Source organism: Bos grunniens, chromosome 26 (assembly GCF_055505025.1).
Source record: "Bos grunniens cultivar Pamir isolate PY7600 chromosome 26, Bosgru_T2T1.0, whole genome shotgun sequence".
Lineage (NCBI taxonomy): Eukaryota > Metazoa > Chordata > Mammalia > Artiodactyla > Bovidae > Bos > Bos grunniens.
In genome coordinates, this window is record NC_141190.1 from 16,795,397 (window position 1) to 16,817,438 (window position 22,042).

At 39.7% G+C, this 22,042-nt stretch overlaps 1 protein-coding gene and 1 pseudogene across 1 annotated transcript in view; both read right to left on the reverse strand.

Moving 5' to 3' along the window:
* LOC147344095 (cytochrome P450 2C21-like) overlaps positions 1 to 22,042 on the reverse strand; it is a 56,943-nt gene that overhangs the window by 10,411 nt on the left and 24,490 nt on the right. Inside the window, exons 4-7 of the mRNA XM_086378802.1 lie at positions 20,727 to 20,887; positions 7,250 to 7,426; positions 6,164 to 6,305; positions 2,957 to 3,144 (exon numbers count right to left, since the gene is read on the reverse strand). Coding sequence (XP_086234928.1) covers positions 2,957 to 3,144; positions 6,164 to 6,305; positions 7,250 to 7,426; positions 20,727 to 20,887 — 668 coding nt within the window. The remainder of the gene's footprint in view (positions 1 to 2,956; positions 3,145 to 6,163; positions 6,306 to 7,249; positions 7,427 to 20,726; positions 20,888 to 22,042) is intronic.
* LOC147344096 (U2 spliceosomal RNA) lies at positions 3,385 to 3,500 on the reverse strand (annotated as a pseudogene).

Sequence of the window (22,042 nt, forward strand, 5' to 3'; positions counted from 1 at the left end):
TGCTGGAGAAGACTCTTGAAGAGTCCCTTGGACTGCAAGATCAAACCAATCAATCCTTAAGGAAGTCAGCCCTGAACATTCATTGGAAGGACTGATGTTGAAGCTGAAGCTCCAATACTTTGGCCACGTAATTCAAAGAATCAACTCATTGGAAAAGAAACTGATGCTTGGAAAGACTGAAGGCAAAAGGAGAAGAGGGCAGCAAAGGATGAGATGGTTAGACAGTATCACCAACTTAATGGACATGAATTTGAGCAAATTCTGGGAGATGGTGAAAGTCAAGGAAGCCTGACGTACTGCAGTCCATGGGGATGAAAAGAGTCAGACACGACTTAGGGACTGAAAAACGACAATCCCTGATAAACATAGATGCAAAAATCCTCAACAAAATATTAGCAAACTGAATTGAAGAATACAGTAACAGGTGGATTTATGAGCAAGCTGGATTTATTCCAGGGATGCAAGCATGGTTCAACATGTGTAAATCAACTGGTGTGATAGAACTCGTTAACAAAATGGGGAATAAAAATCATAGAATCCTCTCAGTTGATTCAGAAAAAAAAAAGCATTTGATAAAATTCAACATTCATTTATCATAAAAATTATCAACAAAGTGGTATAGAGAGAAGGTACCTCAATGTAATACAAGCTATATATGACAACCCAACAGTCAATATGATACTCAACAGTGAAAAGGTGAAAACTTTTCCTTTAAGATCAGTAACAAGACCAGAATCACCACTTATATTGAACAGAAGGAGTCAGGGTTTGGGAAAATTTTTCTTAAGATGCAAGAGAATTGGGTATGTTTAAATGCTAATGGAAAGGAGCCAACAGAGAAGGAGAGAATTTAAAAAAAAAAGGAAGAAGAAGAAGAAATGATTATTTGAAGTGGAACCCTGAAAAAGTGAGAGGAAAGGGATCCATGACACAAGTGGAAAGATTTACTTTAAATAAAAGGAAAGCCCTTCTTCCACAACAACAAAATGAAAAGGAAAATAAAGGGGTGTGAATGTAGATAACTTGTAAATCTAGTGGAAGGGAGTTGAGGGAGTTCCCTAAAATGGATTCTGAATTTCTCTGTGGAAGACTAGATCATTTGGGGAAAAGTCCATGGTGGAGAACTGGAAGGGAAGAATTCAGAGCTGAAAATAGTTGGTGTGCTTGTAGGAGCAAGATGAGTTCAGTTATGAAACAAGAACATTGAATAAAGTCCCTAAGAAAGACAATGCCAAAGAATGCTCAAACTACCACACAATTGCACTCATCTCACATGCTAATAAAGTAATGCTCAAAGTTCTCTAAGCCAGGCTTCAGCAATATGTGAACTGTGAACTTCCAGTCATTCAAGCTGGTTTTAGAAAAGGCAGAGGAATCAGAGATCAAATTGCCAACATCTGCCAGATCATCAAAAAAGCAAGAGAGTTCCAGAAAAACATCTATTTCTGCTTTATTGACTATGCCAAAGACTTTGACTGTGCAGATCACAATAAGCTGTGGAAAATTCTGAAAAAGATGCGAATACCAGACCACCTTACCTGCATCTTGAGAAACGTGTATGCAGGTCAGGAAGCAACAGTTAGAACTGGACATGGAACAACAGACTGGTTCCAAATAGGAAAAGGAGTACGTCAAGGCTGTATATTGTCACCCTGCTTATTTAACTTCTATACAGAGTACATCATGAGAAATGCCAGGCTGGATGAAGCCTAGTAATCCAAGATTGCCATGAGAAATATCAATAACCTCAGATATGCAGATGACACCACCCTTATGGCAGAAAGTGAAAAAGAACTAAAGAGCCTCTTGGTGAAAGTGAAACAGGAGAGTGAAAAAGTTGGCTTAAAACTCAACACTCAGAAAACTAAGATCATGGCATCCGGTCCCATCACTTCATGGCAAATAGATGGGGACTTTATTTTTCTGGGCTCCAAAATCACTGCAGATGGTGACTGCAGCCATGAAATAAAAAAAACGTTTACTCCTTGGAAGGAAATTTATGACCAACCTAGACAGCATATTAAAAAGTAGAGACATTACTTTGCCAACAAAGGTCCGTCTAGTCAAGGCTATGGTTTTTCCGGTAGTCATGTATGGATGTAAGAGTTGGACTATAAAGAAAGCTGAGTGCTGAAGAAATGATGATTTTGAATTCTGTTGTTGGAGAAGACTCTTGAGGGTCACCTGGATAGCAAGGAGATCCAACCAGTCCATTCTAAAGGAGATCAGTCCTGAATATTCATTGGAAGGACTGATGTTGAAGCTGAAACTCCAATACTTTGGCCACCTGATGCGAAGAACCGACTCATTCGAGAAGACCCTGATGCTAGGAAAGATTGAAGGCAGGAGGAGAAGGGGACAATAGAGGATGAAATGGTTGAATGGCTTCACCTACTCAATGGATATGGGTTTGAGTGGACTCCAGGACTCGGTGAGGGACAGGGAGGCCTGGCATGCTGCAGTCCATGGAATCGCAAAGAGTCGGACATAACTGAGTGACTGAACTGAACTGAACTGATTGAGTTGGTCACAATAATATGATCCTGATGGGCTGCATGGTCTTCCAGAAGAGATCAGTAGCTCAAATGCAGGTAGGGAGGAAGAAGACTGTTGCATTGGACTTTTGACAAGTGAAACAGATAGAGAGGCACTTACTGGTTAAGTGGTAACAGTAATAAAACATACACTGGAAAATAGGGAGTGGACAGAAGAGTAGCCTAATGAACAGGCAGAATATGGGACTAACAATGTACTAAGAATCCTGTGGGAGTCTAAGCACTATTATATTTATTAAATTCTATCTACAAATTAAAAGGAAAGGAGTATGTGGTCTGAGGGTGAAATACCTGAGACATGACTTTGTAATACTATAGACAATTAGGCAATCTATACATCTACTTCTGTGATAGTTGAACCTAAGAGTCTTAATGAGGAGTATAGATGAAATACCTCTCACCTTGGGAATGAGATATTCTCTGAATTTAATGTCCTGAGCTGCAGCATGGGGTAGGTTGTTGGGGACAAGGTCAATGAATCTCTGGATCTCATGGATCACAGCATCTGTGTAGGGCATGTGGCTCTTCTCCTCCATGCATGGACTCCAGTTTCTGCCAACCACACGGTTAATTTCTGCCTGGACTTTAGCTGGCAAGGTAGAAATCAGAATTTATGTCAAGTGATAAAGATATTTTATCTTCTTAATCATGATTACATTGTGGTAGGATATGGAGAGAAGGAAAAATTACACGTGTTTCTCTACAAGGGAAAAAATGAAAAAGAATTTCAGTGTCATGGACAAATTGGAATTTCATTAGAGACTTAAATACACATACATATAAAGCACAGTTACATCATGAAATTCATTTCTCAATTCTGATTCTCTCCTTTGTGTATTTTTTTATTTTTTATTTTTTTTTCCCCTCGGATAGAGGACGTATCAGATATTAAACTGATAAGAACAGATACTACACTTGATCTTAGCCAAAAGGCCGAGAAGCGATCTGTGTATTTTTTTTAAAACAAACTCAGGGATGTGGGATCTCAAAGGCTCACATCATACAGTTTAACCATTTTGTTTATGTCAGTTTTATTTTATGAAAGTTCTAAGAGAGTAGAAGTACTCCATGCAGTAAATACTTAATAAATGGACCAACTGAACAAGATGCTTGGTTGACTCAACACATAGGAATAATAAGTAAGTTAAGGGAGAATACTCAAGATAACAGAGTAGAAAGACTCTGAGATCACCTCCTCCCACAAGCATTACAAAACGATTAATACAATGATTTACAGAGCAACTATCAATAAGAACAACTTGAAGTCTAAGAGAAAGTTCTTCAACAACTAAAGATCTAAGGATGGAATCATGAATGCATAGGAGAAGCAGAAACATAGCACAGTTAAGACCTTACCCTTAGGTAGGAGACCCATGAACAGGATAATTACAATTACAGAGGTTCTCCCCAAGGAGTGAGGGATCTGAACCCATCACTGGGTTCCCTAACTCAGGAATGCTGCACCAGGAAGATGAGCCCCCAGAGCACTTGGCTTTGCAGGCCAACAGGGCTTATTTCAGATGATCTAGTGAGCTGTGGGAAGTAGAGACTCCACTCTTAAAGAGCGTGTACAAAATCTCACCCACTCTGGGACCCAGAAGCAGGAGCAGTAATTTGAAAGGAGCCTGGGTCAGACCCATTTATTGATCTTGGACAGGCTCCCAGAGAGGCACAGGACAGTTGGGGCTCACCTCCAGAACACATATGCTGGTAGCAGCTACTTTGGAGAGCTCATCCCAACACATGGACACGGATGATAGTGAGTGCAATTTTAGAATCTTCCCTGTGGCTTATTAGTGCCAGACCTTGGCCCTTCTCATCAGCCAGTTATCACCCATTCTTGGATGTGGGAGGCCAAGTAGCTAGCTGGGCTGGGACACAGTCCTACCCACCAGCATGCCAGTTACTATAGCAGCTCTGAGCCCCAGCTGTCCCTGGACCCAAGTCCTCTCAACCATTGGGAGACACCAACCCCTGGTCTCCCTGGGCCCCCGTTTAGACAACGGGCAGGCCAACTCCAATTCCAGGACCCCTAAGGTCTTACAGCCAGAGAACACAGGATCTGGCTCCCCCCAACAAGATACCCAAGACCCTGCAGCCAGAGAAGCTAGGATGTGGCCTCATATACCAGAAGGCAGGTACTATCTTCAAGACTCCTGGGGCCTGATCCACCAACTAGCAGGCCAACCTCAGCCCCAGGACCACAGCAGTCCTGCAGCCAACCATGTCAAGATCCAGCCTACTCAACAGCAGGTCAGCACCACTAGAAGACATCTTGGGCCCCAGGCTCACCCAACAGCAAACTGACACCCAATTCTAGGAAGCCCCAGAACTCTCTGCCAGCCATCTCAGGAAGAGGCCCTGGACCCAGCTCTAACCACCAGAGGACCAGCACTAGACTGGACCCCATGGGCTTTCATAACCAGCTGCCACATGACCCAGCCCCACCCACCATCGCCCAGCAGCTGCTCCACAAGAAAAATGTATTGAATACAAATGGAAGAAAAAGAAAGTTGAGGAAACAATTCCTAGACAAAATAGACTTTAAAACAAAGACTGCATGGAACAAGAGAAAAAAGGACATTACATAATGATGAAAGAATCAACCAACAAAAAGATATAACAGTTACAAATCTATATGCATACGTGCTAAGTTGCTTTAGTCAACTTATGACAGCATGGAAAGTCCTAGAAGATATTATGCGACCCTTTGGACTGTGCCCACCAGGCTCCTCTGTCCATGAGATTCTCCAGGCAAGAATACTGGAGTGGGTTGCCATGCCCTGTTCCAGGGGATCTTCTCAACCCAGGGAATGAACCCACATCTCTTATGTCTCACATGCACATTGGCAGGTGAGTTCTTTACCACTAACACCCTCTGGGAAGCCCGTAAATATATATACATATAACTAGTTCACTTTGTTGTACAGCAGAAACTAATACAACATTATAAGACAATTAAACTCAAAAAAAAAATAAAAATAAAAGTGTCTTAATAGGTCAAAGCACAAAGCATGATAGAGTAAAGGAAATATTCTCTTAGATGAGGACTGAATAAAGAAAAAAAGGAGGATGAGAAATTACATTTTTCAGGAAATTTTGTTTGGCCAAAAGGGTGTATTTGAACAGAATTTTTGTGTATAACTTTTTAATTTAAAGAGTGAGGTTTTTTGATGAAGAAAGATTGTGATTTTGTTGCGTCAATCCTTCCATTGCAAATACATCTGAGTAGAATTAACTTTTGACAAAAGTACATTTATGTGGACTTGGAAGGCTTATCAAGCAATGTCATTGTAGAGAAGATTCTTCACCGTCTGAGGCACCATGGCAGCCCTACTGCACCTGACCTGATGCAAATCAAGGATACTCCACCACAGTAGGGAGGACAGTGACCTCTGCCCTCCATAATTCTGCTACTGGTTAAACATTTTATTCTCCTGTTTTATTATACTCTAATTTGAATGCAATTCATACAATGATAGGAATATGTACTAAGGATAGAAGTTTTTCTTGTACATCTTCTAGGCAGATGAAGAGTAGAAAAGTCATCAGTGTTGCCTGCCAATTTCTAACCAGAATTTCATCCTGTCCATCATCTGTGATACTACCTGTGACCTCTGGGTGCTTCAGCAGGAGCAGCAGTCCATATCTCAGAGTGAGGCTTGTTGTCTCTATTCCAGCAGTAAGCACATCCCATAGAGTGGTGATCAAGTTGTCCATGGTAAACTCAGACTGTTTATTGTGTTTCTCCTGGCAATGATGTATTAGGATTACATGATAAGTAAAAGCAACTTACAAGTAACTTACAATAATTCCATAAAACAACATAATTGTTTAAGTTTACTTATTTGACAAATTAAGCCAAACATTAGAGAATGTTACAGATGAAGGTAAAGTTAGATGTGTTGTTAGAATTTCTTCAATTAAAATATAACCAGAGTTAAACTTCCAAGTCCTTTCTGATTCCTCACTTTCTCACCCACTGGAGTATATCAGTTCTTCAGTAATTTCTATCTAACCTGACTCTTATCAAGTCATCACTGCTACTCACCATCAGTTCGGGTATCTATTGTCAATTTCATCATATCTGAATTTCTCACTCAGGCCTTCAGAACCACCTATCCTCAAACTGAAACACTATTCCCAAATTCATCAGTCATTAAACCCACAACAGTTCCTCAGTTTCTATCAAGACAATCTCTTTAAAAATTCCACACACTTCATCACTGCACTTATCTTTCCCTGAACCAGTTTTGTCATCTCTGCTAATCCTCAAAACCTACTTCATCTGTTTTCTACTGTCTTTCCAAGAGTAAGCCTTTCTAGATTCCCATCCATTTCTGCCTTCTCTCATTTCTTACATCACCCATTCATGGAATTTATTTAATGAAAGAGAATATACCATCTATCACTTATCTTGAATGTGTGTGTCTGTTTCAATCTGTTCTCAAATAAAGAACCAGCTTTAACATGGTAAATATAAACACTTCCAAGCAATTTTCAGTGACAATGCAGAAATAATTCAAGACATCCAGTATGGTTTGCACAACAATAGGTTGCACGAGCAATGAATATATCCTTAAGAAGGAGCATTTGTTTTAATAAACCAATTCCACTGATAAGAACAAAGCTATTCCATGTATTACATCACTCCACCTACAAAGATGAAGTAGCAAGTCTGGATCCCATTTTACCTTTTCCATTTTAATCAGGAAGTAATCAATAAAGTCTTGAGGGTTACTGAGGTCCAAGGATTCTTGGTGTTCCTTTATTTTCTCCAAAATAAACTTTCTTTGCTCAGTCATGTTTTTAAATAATGTGTTATGACTCCCTGGGAGATAATGTAGTAAAGAGGGGAAAGCATTGTAGAGCTGAAAAAGAAAAGAAACAGTCAATTCATTCAGCAAACATTTACAAGCCCATATTATGGCGCAGACATATTGCTATAAAATAAGTAAATAAAGATGACTAAGATATGCTCCTTGCACTGAAACCCATTTGGGATTTGAAGGAGAGGGAACTTATAAAATGGCCTGAGTGACAGTATGCACAGATTACCAACTAATTTCAAAACCATTCGAATTATTTTCATAACCACAACTCTGAAGAAATTCAGGGTCATACCACATCTTTCCAAATGAGGGCACTGAGGTTCGGAAAGGTTAGTCAACCAGTCTAAGTCACAAAACTAGTGACAGAGGTAGATTCCAGTGTTCATCCCAGTTTACACTACACACGTGTCTACAGAGAGTCACCTAAACAGGGTGTGCAGAGATCGTACACTTTTTCTACATTTATCTTTATGAAAATATATTAACAGTTGACACATATTATATTAGCTTCAGGTGTACAAAATGGTGATTCACCATTTACATGCATTACAAATTGATCGCCATGATAAGCCTAGGGATCATCTGTCATCATACAGTCATTGACATGTTATTGACTCTATTCCTTATGCTGTATATTATATCCTTGTGACTTATTACATTTATATCTGAAGTTTATATTTCTTAATCCCTTTTACTATTTCATTCGTCCTTTTACTTCTTCCTCCCTGAGGACCACCAATTTCTTCTCTGTATCTATGAATTTGTTTCTGTTTTACTTTGTTTGTTCTAAAATTGTTTTAATTCTAAATATGAAGTAAATTATATAATATTTGTCTTTGTCTGACATTCTTCTCTTAGCATAATATCTTCTAGGACTATCCATGCTGTCATAAATGGCACAATTTCATTCTTTATACGGCAAAGTAATATTTCCTTGTGTGTGTGTGTGTGCATTCCACTTCTTTTTTATGCTTTCGTCTATCAGTGGACACTTAGGTGGTTCTCATATCTTACCTTTTGTAAACAACGCTACAATGAACATAAGGGTGCATATATCTTTTTGAATAAGTTTCTTTTCTTCAGATAAACACCCAGAAGTTTTCTAGAGAGAATTACCGAGTTAAGTCCCAGATCATATAGTAGTTCTATTTTTAACTTTTTGAGGAACCTCTATACTGTTTGCCATTGGAGAAGGCGATGGCACCCCACTCCAGTGCTCTTGCCTGGAAAATCCCATGGACAGAGGAGCCTGGTAGGCAGCAGTCCATGGGGTCGCACGGAGTTGGACACGACTAAGCCACTTCACTTTCCCTTTTCACTTTCATGAATTGGAGAAGGAAATGGCAACCCACTCCAGTGTTCTTGCCTGGAGAATCCCAGGGATGGGGAAGCCTGGTGGGCTGTCGTCTATGGGGTCGCACAGAGTCGGACACGACTGAAGTGACTTAGCAGCTATACTGTTTGCCATAGCGACCATTTCAATTTACATTCCTACCAACAGTGCATATGTGTTCCCTTATTTCCACATCCTCCCAAAACTTGTTTTCTTCTCTTTCTTATAATAGCCATTCTGACTGGTGTGAGGTAAAACCCTTTAGTGTTTTTATTTGTATTTTCCTGATAATTAGTGTTTTGATCATCTTTCCATGTGCCTATTGGCCAACTTTTGTCTTTGGAAAAATATCTATTTGAACCTCCTGTCCATTTTTTAATTAGGGTTTTCTTTTGGTTGTTGAAGTGTATGAGTTCTTTGTGTATTTTGAACACTAACTCGTCAGATGCATCATTTGCAAATATATTCTATTCAGCAGGCAGGCATTTTGTTTTGTTGATAGTTACCTTCACTGTGCAAAAGCTTTTACATTTGATCAGGTCACATTCCTTTATTTTTGCTTTTGTTTCCCTTGCCTAACAATGCATAACCAAAAAAATATCAACAAGACTAATGTCAAAGAGCACACATCCATGATTACTTCTAGAATTTTTATAGTTCTGGTTCTTACATTTAAATCCTTAATCCATGTTGAATTTATTTTATATGTGGTGTGATAAAGGCATCCAGTTTGATTCTTTTGTATGTAACTGTCCAGTTTTCCCAATACCATTGATTGAAGAGAGTGTCTTTTCTACATTTTGTATTCTAGCTTCTTTTGTTGTATATTAATTACCTACTAAGTGTGGTAAGTATCTAAGCTGTCTCTTCAGTTCCATTGATCTATGTCTGCTTTTGTGCCAGTACCATACTTCTTTTTCTTTGCTTGTGTGGCTGGAACTTCCAGTACTATGCTGAATAAAAGTGGAGAGAGTGGGAATCCTTGTGTTGTTCCTGATTTGAGAGGAAATACTTTAAGGGTTTCACCGTTGAGAATGATGACAGCTTCTCCTGTAGGGGCTTTATTACAATTAAGTGTGTTCCCTCTATATTCACTCTGAGTTTTTATCATAAATGGATGTTGAATTCAGTCAAAACATTTTTTTTATAACTTAAAAAAATCATATGATTTTTATTTTTAATTTGTTAATGCCATGTATCACATAGATGGATTTGCAGACACTGAACCAGCTTTGCATCCCCAGAATAAATTTGGCTTATTCATAGATTATAATTGTTATAATGTATTACTGAATTCAATTTCATGCAAAGATGGGCACAATAAAGGACAGAAATCGTATGGACCTAACAAAAGCAGAAGATATGAATAAGAGGTGGCAAGAATACACAGAAGAACTATACAAAAAAGATCTTAATGACCCAGATAATCACGATGGCATGATTACTCACCTAGAACCAGACATCCTGGAATGTGAAGTCAAATGGGCCTTAGGAAGCATCACTACAAATAAAACTAGTGGAAGTGATGGAATTCCAGCTGAGCAATTTCAAATCCAAAAAGATGATGCTGTTAAAGTGCCAAACTCAACATACCAGCAAATTTGGAAAACTCAGCAGTGGCCACAGGACTGGAAAAGGTCAGTTTTCATTCCAATCCCAAGAAAGGCAATGCCAAAGAATGTTCAAACTACCACACAACTGCACTCTTCTCACATGCTAGCAAAGTAATGCTCAAAGTTTTCCAAGCCAGGCTTTGACAGTACATGAACTGCGAACTTCCAGATGTTCAAGCTGGATTTAGAAAAGGCAGAGGGACCAGAGATCAAATTGCCAACATCTGTTGGATCATAGAAAAAGCAAGAGAATTCCAGAAAAACATCTACTTCTGTTTCATTGACTACACCAAAGCCTTTGACTGTGTGTATCACCACAAACTGTGGAAAATTCTGAAACAGGTGGGAATACCAGACCACCTTACCTGTCTCCTGAGAAACCTGTAGGCAGGTCAAGAAGCAACAGTTAGAACTGGACATGGAACAAGAGACTGGTTCCAAATTGGGAAAGGAATACATCAAGGCTGTATGTCTCACTACTTATTTAGCTTATATGCAGAGTACATCATGGGAAATTCCCAGTTGGATGAAGCTCAAGCTGGAGTCAAGATTGCCAGGAGAAATATTAATAACCTCAGATATGCAGATGACACCACCCTGATGGCAGAAAGCCAAGAAGAACTAAAGAGCCTCTTGATGAATGTGAAAGAGGAGAGTGAAAAAGCATCTTAAAACAAACATTTAAAAAACAAAGATCATGGCATCTACTCCCATCACTTCATAGTGAATAGATGGGGAAGCAATGGAAACAGTGACAGACTTTGTTTTCATGGGCTCCAAAATCACTGCAGATGGTGACTGCAGCCATGAAATTAAAAGACACTTGCTCCTTGGAAAAAAAGCTATGACCCCCTACACAGCATTATTAAAAAGCAGTGACATTACTTGGCCAACAAAGGTCTGTCCAGTCAAAGCTGTGATTTTTCCAGTAGTCATGTATGGATGTGAGAGTTGGCAAAGAAAGATGAGCACCAAAGAATTGATGCTTTTGAATTGTGGTGTTGGAGAAGACTCTTGAGAGTCCTTTGGACTACAAGGAGATCCAACCAGTCCATCCTAAAGGAAATCAGTCCTGAAAATTCATTGGAAGGGCTGATGCTGAAGTGGAGGCTCAAATACTTTGGTCACCTGATGCGAACAACTGACTCATTAGAAAAGACCCTGAAGCTGGGTAAGATTGAAGGCAGGAGGAGAAGGGGATGACAGAGGATGAGATGGTGGGATGGCAGCATCACCAACTCAATGGACATGAGTTTGAGCAAGCTCCAGGCATTGGTGATGGACAGGGAATCGTGGCATGCTGCAGTCCATGGGGTCAGAAAGAGTTGGACATGACTGAGCAACTGAACTGAACTGAATATTCTGTTGAGGATTTTTGCAGCTAGGCTCATCAAAAATATTGACCTTAATTATTCTTTTCTTTTGAATTTTTTTTTCTAATTTGGGTATAAGGATAATGCATCATAGAATAAGTTTGAAAGTGTTCCTTTAGACATGTTTGGAAAGGTCAGGCATTAGTTCTTTTTTAAATATTTGGTAGAATTCACTTGTGAGGCCATCTGGTCCAGGATTTTTGGTTTTGCGGAGTTTTGATTCCTGGTTCTATTTCACTACTAGCGTTCCATCTTCAGATTATCTGTTTCTTCCTGATTCAATCTTGGTATGTGTGTTTCTATGAATTTATCCATTTTCCACTAGGTGTTTAATTTATGGGTGTATGATTATTCACTGTAGTCTCTCATGATTCTTTGAAATTCTGTGATATCAATTGTAATGTGCCTCTTCCATTTCTGATTTTATTTATTTGCACTTTCTTTTTTTCTGATGAGTCTGGCTAGAGTTTATCAAATCTGATTATCTTTTCAAAGAACTAGCTTTTATGTTCACTAATCTTTTCTATTGCCCTTTTAGCCTCTATTGTTTATTTAGTCTCTGATCTTTATTATTTCCTTCCTTCTGCTAACTTTGGGCTTTGTTTGTTCTTCTTTTTCTAGTTTTTTTTTCTTTGTTGTTGTTTTGTTTTTTGATATGTGTGTGTGTGTGTGTGTGTGTGTGTAGAAGTTTTATTAAAGTAAGAAAAGGGACAGAGAAAGCTTCTGACATAGACATCGGAAGGGGGACAGAGAGTACTCCCCTCCTTAGTCTAAGCAAGGGAGTTATATAATTTTTTAATTAGTTATGATAAATCAAAAGAATGTCTCAAGGTTGTAAAGATCTTACTAGATCCACTCCCATAATTTACATTTTAAGATAACAGGATTAGCCACAAGTTTTTCACGAAGGAAAAACTGTCCTCAAGAAGGATGTATTGTTGTTATATAATCCTTAGTACACAGTTTAAAATGAGTTGTTTGTGTGTAATCATCAGTACCAGGCTTAAGGAAAAAAACGTTTTCTGTGACGAAGACTAAAGAATGTAGAGGGAAAAAAATACATTTGTCCTTTCCTCCTCCTTGAGAATTCCGGAACCCTATCTCTGCTTCATGAGCCCAGATCCCTTTCTCCTCCTTAGGGATCCCAGACTTCTTATCAACCTACCTAGGAATTGACTCTCTCATCCCCTCCTTTTCTTTTGGAGAATTATGTTGCCAAGGGAAAGGGGCATCCTTTTCATTCTATAATTACTTCCTGCTGTTGAGGGGTGTCATCCCTAAACTGTTGAGGCAACATATTCTCCTAACCCTCATATTGAGGGTCTCTGATCCATGGGCCCCAAGTAATAGTTGGGGAAGGCTCTGGCACTTGTAGGAGCCTGGACAACCATTTGTAACCTAAAAGCTTTCAGAAAGTTAGAAACAAACCCTGTTATACAGTTACAGATGTAAGGCAAAATAGTCATTAAACCAAGCTAAAACATAATCAAAATTAAAAGTACATTATGTCCATAGTTACATCAGTTCATCTTAGGATTGCTAGATGTCATCAGATCAAGAAGAGGCATCACATACAATTGTTGTTGGTGAAGACTTGAAGAAAGTCCTTTTGGAGAAACCCACCATGGGAAACCTTCAATTGATGAGGAGGTTGTAGAGCTGAAAACTGAGTCACATGGTTAATTTTAAGGCTTCAGTGTCTATAACAATGTCTGTGTGTAAGAAGGGTCTTCCATAGGTACATTCAAATGGGAACAGTCCTTCCTTTTTCGGGGCAATTCGAGCCCTCATTAAAGCTATGGGTAGAATTTAAACCAACTGTCTTGTGGTTCCTGAGTTAGTTTACACAGATGCCTGTTAATAATGTCATTAGCCTTTTCAACTTTTTCTGAAGATGGGGTCTCCAGGAACTGTGTAAGTGATATTTTATTCCTAGAATTTTCAACACCCCTTGAGTTACAGCAGTTTTAAAGACAGAGCCATTGTTGCTCTGAGCTTTAGAGTTTAAGATCTCACTCACATCATGAGAAGTCAGTACAGTAAGATATTTGCCCATTAGTCAAAATCAATAGTAGCTTTAGACATTAGCAAAACAATAGTAGGAATTACCGTTAAGGAATGTGGCCATAGGCTTTTTTTTTTTTACTAAGGAGCAAACTAAATTCTGATCCTGTGGGCAAGCTCAAAACAGAAGCGTGCAGGAGAGCAGTTTGGAGAGCCTTAAAAGCCTTTTAAGTCTCTGGGAACCTAACCAGCTTGTTGATTTGGGCCTGCTGAGTTTCAGTTATAAGTTTATCTAAAGGCCAGGCAAGTTCTCCATAACCTGGAATCCAAATGTGGCAGTAGCCTGTAATGCCCCCAAATCCTCTCAAATTGTCTAAAAGTCATATTTGGCTCATTTAGAAATTTCAGACAATAAAGTATAAGGATTAGGCACTTACTATTTGTATATCTTGAATTAGTCTCCATTTATCACTTGACATTTTTACATCCAAAATAGGAGTGTTGCATGGAATTAATAGGGAATTAATAGCCTCTGTTCCTTTAAATCTTAAAATGATGGATTTTAACCCTTCCTTAACCTCAGGAGTTAGTGGGTACTGCTTTTGATGTGAAAATAGGTGAGGATCTTTGAGCTTGATAACAGCAGGAATAGCATTTTGTGTTCAACCCTCAGTTTTTCCATCAGCCCACAATTTAGGATTATATTTTGTTCAATTAATGGGAGAGAAAGAGCAGCCTCCATATTCATGAAAACAGGCCTGGACCTTGTTCAGTATATCCCTCCCCAGGAGGGGTGAAGGAGACTCTGGCATGATTAGAAACTCAAGAAAATAGCAGAGTCCTAGTTGCAGAATAAAGGACAACTAAAACAATAACGTCTGGCTCATATGGACAGTCCCGTTATAGTAGTGGATCAGGAGGAAAGTGGATCAGGAAGAAAGCGGACCAGGGGCTTCAGTGAGCACAGAGAAAGTTGCCCCAGTGTCCAAAAGAAATTGACTGATTGGCCCCCCACAGTTATTAATACCCGGGGTTCCTCGGGTGTAATTAGGATGGGAGCTTGTGTGGGGACCCCCAGGCACCTACAGTCCTGATTGTCTTAAGAGTCCAATCCCTGGGGCCTACACCTCAGAGGGCAGTCTCTTCTCTAGTATGGTCCTTTACAGACTGGACATGCAGCTGGGGTGGCTTAGATGACTGAGGGCAATCCCGCTTGAGATGCTGCTCTTCTCACAGTAATAACAAGTCCACCCTTTTTCACCTGGGTCCTTCTGGGCATTTTTCCTCAGGCTGTTTCAGAGTGGATCTAATAGCCATGCTGGGGCTTTAGTCTTTTGCCTGGTTCTTTTTTACCTCTTATTTTCCTCCTCATATTCTCTACCGTAATACCATCTGAGACACTGCAAAAGTTTTTCTAAAGACTGATTAGGTCCAAACGCCTGTTTTTGTAACTTACAGCAGATACCTGGAGCTGATCGAGTGAAAAAACTATCTTTTAAGATCATTTCTCCCTCTGTAATTTTGAGATCAACATCAGTAAACTTGCAGAGAGCCCCCTGTAGTCATTCTAGGAATTTACCAGGAGTTTGCTTCTCTTCCTATTCTATCTCAGTCAACTTAGCATAGTCTAAAGTCTTTGCACTAGTTTGAGTCCTTTAAGAATACATCCAGCAAAGAGGCTCTGTTATCAGAACTGCTTGGCTCCCAGTAGGAAGGAGGGCTATTTCATGTTCCCTCTTGCCCCTTGCCTTCAAGCCATTCATCTCCAAAAGTAGTGGCTTCCCCCAAAATTCAAGTTTTTGAATCAGGAGCCAACTCCTGTCCCAAGACATACATTACATCTCTCCAAGTAAAGTCATAAAGTAAAGTTAGTCCCATAAAGCCTTCTATGTACTTTTTGGATCCTCTAGGGTCTCAACCACAATTGGGACTGTTGGAATTTCTACTGAGACTGAGGCAGCCCCTCCTGGAAGGGTACCCTGATTCTCAGCCTGTTCAGTTGGGAGCCCCAGATACAGGAGCAAAGTAAGAAAACAGGAGACAGCTGAAGGCTTCACACTCAAATCTGCACCCTTAGGACGTAAGTCTGGCATGTCTCGCAGATAAAGAGCAACACATATATCACTTCTACCCATTTCCTTTGTTTTCTACAGAACTGGTCTAGTTGTAAAGCAGTATCATAATTGAGAGTCCCTTTAAACTGCCAGTTTTCCCCATTCTCCAAAGGATACTGTGGCCATTCAGTATCACAGAAGATCAGGCGTGTATTTTTTAGACTCTGGGGATCAAACTTGTCCCAAGTTTTTTAACTACATTTTAAAGGAGTTGTTCTGGAACTGTTAGCTCCCATCTCTAACAAAGAAAAAAGCAGCATCCAAGGCCATGGCTTCTTTCCACCAGAGGCGTCCCTCCCTCCTCTAGATGGGTGTGCAAACAGACTGTCCACTGAAGCTTTCCTTCCCTGGTCAGACTTAGTCTGTTCCTTACTGATGCAGGCATTTTACTCATCCCTCCCAGTTCTACCACCAAGATGGCATGGAGATGCACCAGCGGTAGACCTGATGACATCCCAGATTGATTTCTAGTTCCTTACCACCAAGACCTTTGTTGGATTTGCCAGAGTAGTTTCCCAGAATGTTTCCCAAGCTAGGACTACTAGAGGAAGCATCCATCTTACGTGTGCCCATGTACATTCCTGAGTACAGTCCTGATAGCAGTAGAAGCAGTGAGACATAAAGAGATGAGCAACAACCAAGATGTCCCTTCTAAGTGTCACCACGCCAGTATATGTGATAGCAAAGGTGGTAGAGGGCTGGCCAGGGAGGAAAAAAGTGATTTTTATCCTCAAGATTCTAGTTCCAATCCTTCCAGTTCCTTTCCACAGATTCCATAAAAGGAATATCTAGGGAATTGAGACAGAAGCCATTGGAGAGCTTTCTCTGGTCTGCTAATAGCTAGCACTACCAAAGAAAGAAGCCCATTGCACTTCCAATCTGAACAGATCCTGCAATTCCCAACTGATGTCCTCAAAAACCTCATAGTCACCAGCAGTGCTTTATCCACATAGATAGAAGGCACAGCCATGACAAAGACTCACTTTTAGGACTCTGGGCCCTGAGGCAGGCAGTCAAGTGAGTGACCTCTAGCCTGAGAGACATTCCTGGAGTTAGAGCTCTGGCTTGCTCCCAAAGAAGCTCTTGTAACTTTTGCCTCCTAGCAAAGCTAGGCGCTTCCATACTTGGGGTTTAAGTAAAAGTACATAGTAATGGCATGAATCACAATGCCCTTGAAAGTCTATGATCTGACAGATCAGGTTAGTAGTTCTAATTCCCCAGGCAGTTACAGAATGGTCAAAGAGACCAGAAAAAAACTGACTGAGAAAGGAAAGCTCACTCCACACCCTTTGCCCATTTCTGGCTGCTCCCCTCACAGGGACGTTGAGTGCCTCTTGAATGGCAGGTCGGTATAAACCCCCAACAAGGCTCCCCTTTTTGGAGCTCCCTTAAGTCATTACGGGGCACCTCAAAATCACAGAGCAGGGCTCATCACTTGCTTTGCACAGAACGTGTCATTCATTCACACACGCACACCATAGCATTAGTAAAGTAAAGCAGAAAATGTGTATACTGAGAAAGCAGTGAGGCTAGAGCTCTTGAGTGTTCTTACCTTGTCCTGAAAATCCTGGATGAGCCCCCAAGATAATAGCTTATGGTAAATGATGTCAGATTGATGATATCTGAAGAAGATTTAGCTTCAGGACCAGGGACCATTCTTGATCACTCAAGAGCTTTTGTGTAGCACTTTTATTAAAGAAAGAAAAGGGACAGAGAAAGCTTCTGACATAGACATCAGAAGGGGGACAGAGAGTGCCCACTCTTTTTCTAGTTTTATGTGTAATGTTAGATTGTTTACTTCGCATTTATCTGGTTTCCTAAGGTAGACCTGTTTCACTACAAACTTCCCTCTTAGAACTGCTTTTGTGAGTCATATAGATTTTGGAATGTTGTGTTTCCATTTTCATTTCTCTCAAGGTATTTTGATTTCCTCTTTGACCTATTGTTGTTTAGCAGCATCTTATTAAGCTCCCATATGTTTGTGTTTTTTCCAGTTTTTTTCTTGTAACTGGTTCGTAGTTTCATACCATTGTGGTCAAAAAGATGTTCAATATCATTTCAATTTCTTGAATTTACTGACACTTGTTTTGTAAAATCATATGATATATCTTGGAAAATGTCTCATGTGTACTTGAAAACAAGGTGTATTCTGCGGCAATTGGATGGAATGTTGTATATAAATCTATCAAGTCCATCTTATCTAATGTGTTGCTTAAGGCCAGTGTTTCCTTATTTAGTTTGGCTGTTCTGTCCATGGGGTCACAAAGGCTCAGACACGACTGAGTGACTGAACTGAACTGTTCAGTCCATTATGTAACTGATGTGTTAATGTCTCTTCAGTTCAGTTCAGTCACTGTCTTGTCCGACTCTTTGCCACCCCATGAACTGCAGCACCCCAGGCCTCCCTGTCCAACACCAATTCCCGGAGCCTACCCAAACTCGTGTCCTTTGAGTCAGTCATGCCATCCAACCATCTCATCCTCTGTCATCCCCTTCTCCTCCTGCCCTCATTCCCAGCATCAGGGTCTTTTCAAATACGTCCACTCTTCATATCTGGTGGCCAAAGTATTGGAGTTTCAGCTTCAACATCACTCCTACCAATGAACACTCAGGCCTGATCTCCTTTAGGATGGACTGGTTGGATCTCCTTGCAGTCCAAGGGACTCTCAAGAGTCTTCTCCAACACCACAGTTCAAAAGCATCAATTCTTCGGTGCTCAGCTTTCTTGATACTCCAAGTCTCACATCCATACATGACTACTGGAAAAACCATAGCCTTGACTAGATGGACCATTGTTGGCAAAGTAATGTTTCTGCTTTTTAATACGCTATCTAGGTTGGTCATAACTTTCCTTCCAAGAAGTAAGCGTCTTTTAATTTCACGGCTGCAGTCACCATCTGCAGTGACTTTCGAGCCCAGAAAAATAAAGTATGACACTGTTTCCACTGTTTCCCCATCTATTTCCCATGAAGTGATGGGACCAGATGCCATGATCTTAGTTTTCGGAATGTTGAGGTTTAAGTCAACGTTTTCACTCTCCTTCACTTTCATCAAGAGGCTTTTTAGTTCTTCTTCACTTTCTGCCATAAGGGTGGTGTCATCTGCATATATGAGGTTATTTATATTTCTCACGGCAATCTTGATTACAGCTTGTGCTTCCTCCAGCCCAGCGTTTCTCATGATGTACTCTTCATATAAGTTAAATAAGCAGGGTGACAACATACAGCCTTGACATACTCCTTTCCCTATTTGGAACCAGTCTGTTGTTCCATGTCTAGTTCTAACTGTTGCTTCCTGACCTGCATACAGGTTTCTCAAGAGGCAGGTCAGGTGGTCTGGTATTCCCATCTCTTGAAGAATTTTCCACAGTTTGTTGTGATCCACACAGTCAAAGGCTTTAGCATAGACAATAAAGAAATAGATGTTTTTCTGGAACCCTCTTGCTTTTTCGATGATCCAGCAGATGTTGGCAATTTGATCCCTGATTCCTCTGCCTTTTCTAAAACCAGCTTGAACATCTGGAAGTTTGCGGTTCACGATTGCTGAAGCCTGGCTGGGAGAACTTGAGCAACTTTACTAGTGTGTGAGATAAGTGCAAATGTGCAGTAATTTGAGCATTCTTTGGTATTGCCTTTATTTGGGATTGAAATGAAAACTGACCTTTTCCAGTCCTGTGGCCACTGCTGGGTTTTCTAAATTTGCTGGCATATTGAGTGCAGCACTTTCACAGCATGATCTTTCAGGATTTGAAATAGCCCAACTGGAATTCCATCACCTCCACTACCTTTGTTTGTAGTGATGCTTTCTAAGGCCAACTTGACTTCACATTCCAGGATGTCTGGTTCTAGGTGAGTGATTATACCATCATAACTAACTGGGTCATGGAGATCTTTTTTATACAGTTCTTCTGTGTATTTTTGCCACCTCTTCTTAATATCTTCTGTCAGTTCCATACCATTTCTGTCCTTTATTGAATGTCTCCTAGTATTATTGTATTACTGTCAATAACTCCTTTTAAGTCTGTTCACATCATACCATTTTTTAAATGAAGAAACTATACCAGAAAGATTAAGGAAATGCCTATATTACCTAACTTACTTTTATTTAGGCATTTTACATCTTCAGAAATGTACTCATTGCCCTTATTCATTAGGCCATCACAGTCCTAGAGTTTACAGAAACCTTTATAAACAGTATCTTCATGACTTAATATCCTCAGTAGGTACTGAAGAAATTTATTCAGCTGCTATCTTGTATCAAACTGGATAGAGAATCAAGAAATCTAGTTTTTATATCTAACTCATTCTTCTTTTGGTTAGGTTACTTTGAAAATACACTCAGTATTTTCAGGTGAGCTTTCTGTTACATAGACTATTTGTTCTCTAGAGTCCTTCCCAAGTAAAACATCAGAACACTATGATCCATGGAATTTTAGTTGTTAGTTATAGTACTGCTAAGTCACTTCAGTCGTGTCCAACTCTGTGTGACCCCATAGACGGCAGCCCACCAGGCTCCCCCATCCCTAGGATTCTCCAGGCAAGAACACTGGAGTGGGTTGCCATTTCCTTCTCCAATGCATGAAAGTGAAGTCGCTCGGTTGTGTCCGACAACATAGGTAATTAATTTTTTCTGACAGTTTACTAACATAAAAAATACAATGCATATACCATCCTATATATACACATAAAAATCAGAGGAGAAAAGATTTCTCAAAAAAAAATACCTTGCTATAATTGTTGCACTATTTTTTATTACTATTGTTATATTTTGTTTAAAAATTCATTTCAACACTTTCAATTGCTTTGATAACTCACTAAGTGGTAACAAACAATAGCACAAAGAGAAGTGGTAATCAATTTAGATAGAAAATTATTTCTTATTTAAAGAGAACGTTGACCTTACCTCAATCCAGGGGGTGCTTAAAATTTTTGCGTTTTCATCAAAATACTTTGCCAAGGTCAGAAAATTTTCATCACTGTATTCAAAACGATTCCGGAATACAATGGAGCAGATCACATTGCAGGGAGCATAGCTCAGAAGGAAAGTAGGATCACATGGAGATCCTAAAAAACAATATATAAAAATTGGGGTATAATTTTCAAATAAATCTTAAGTTTACTTTTTAAAATAATGGAGAAAGGTTGATTTCTAAGATTTTTTTATTATAAGAAGAACCTAGACCTGCCATCATCACTATAAATTCAACATGCCTAGAGAGTTGGACCATAAAGAAGGCTGAGTGCTGAAGAATTGATGTTTTCGAACTGTGGTGCTGGAGAAGACTCTTGAAAGTCCCTTGGAGAGCAAGATCAAACCAGTCAATCCTGAAGGAAATCAGTCCTGAATATTCATTGGTGCTAAAGCTGAAGCTCCATTACTTTGGTCATCTGATCTGAAGAGCTGACTCATTGGAAAAGACTGTGATGTTGGGAAAGACTGAGGGCAAGATAAGATGGGGCTGACATCAGTTTGAGCAAACTCTGGGAGATAGTGAAGGACAGGGAAGCCTGGCATGCCATAGTCCACGGGGTTGCAAAGAGTCGGACATGACTCAGTGAATGAACAACAACAACAACAAAATAAATTTGCATTTCCCTAAGCAAAATTATCTAATCCAGTGTAATTTATTTATTAAATTTCTCCCAATTATTCTCCCATTTATATCATTCTCCAATTAAAGCCACAAGGTAATACACAAGGAGGAGATCATTTTGAAATGTTTTTAAAACTATAAAATTTAGCTCTTGCTATTGACATTCTTCAAAATACTCAGAAGAAATTGACCAATATAACAAGAAGGTAAGGAGACTGGGGAGAATTGAAATCATATTTTGCAAAATGCATTGCAAAAGGTTGAGTGTGTGTTTCTCTCAGAAGAAAATAATGAGAGGGATTGAAGACTAGAGATCTCTTCAGGAAAATTAGAGATAAAAAGGGAACATTTCATGCAAAGATGGTCACAGTAAAGGACAGAAATGGTACAGACCTAACAAAAGCAGAAGATATAAAGAAGAGGTGGCAAGAATACACAGAAGAACTATACAAAAGGATCTTAAAAACCCAGATAACCACGATGGTGTAGTCACCCACCTAGAGCCAGACATCCTGGATGTGAAGTCAAGTGGGTCTTAAGAAACATCACTACAAAGAAAGCTAGTGGAAGTGATGGAATTTCAGTTGAGCAATTTCAAATCCTAAAAGATGATGCTATGAAAGTG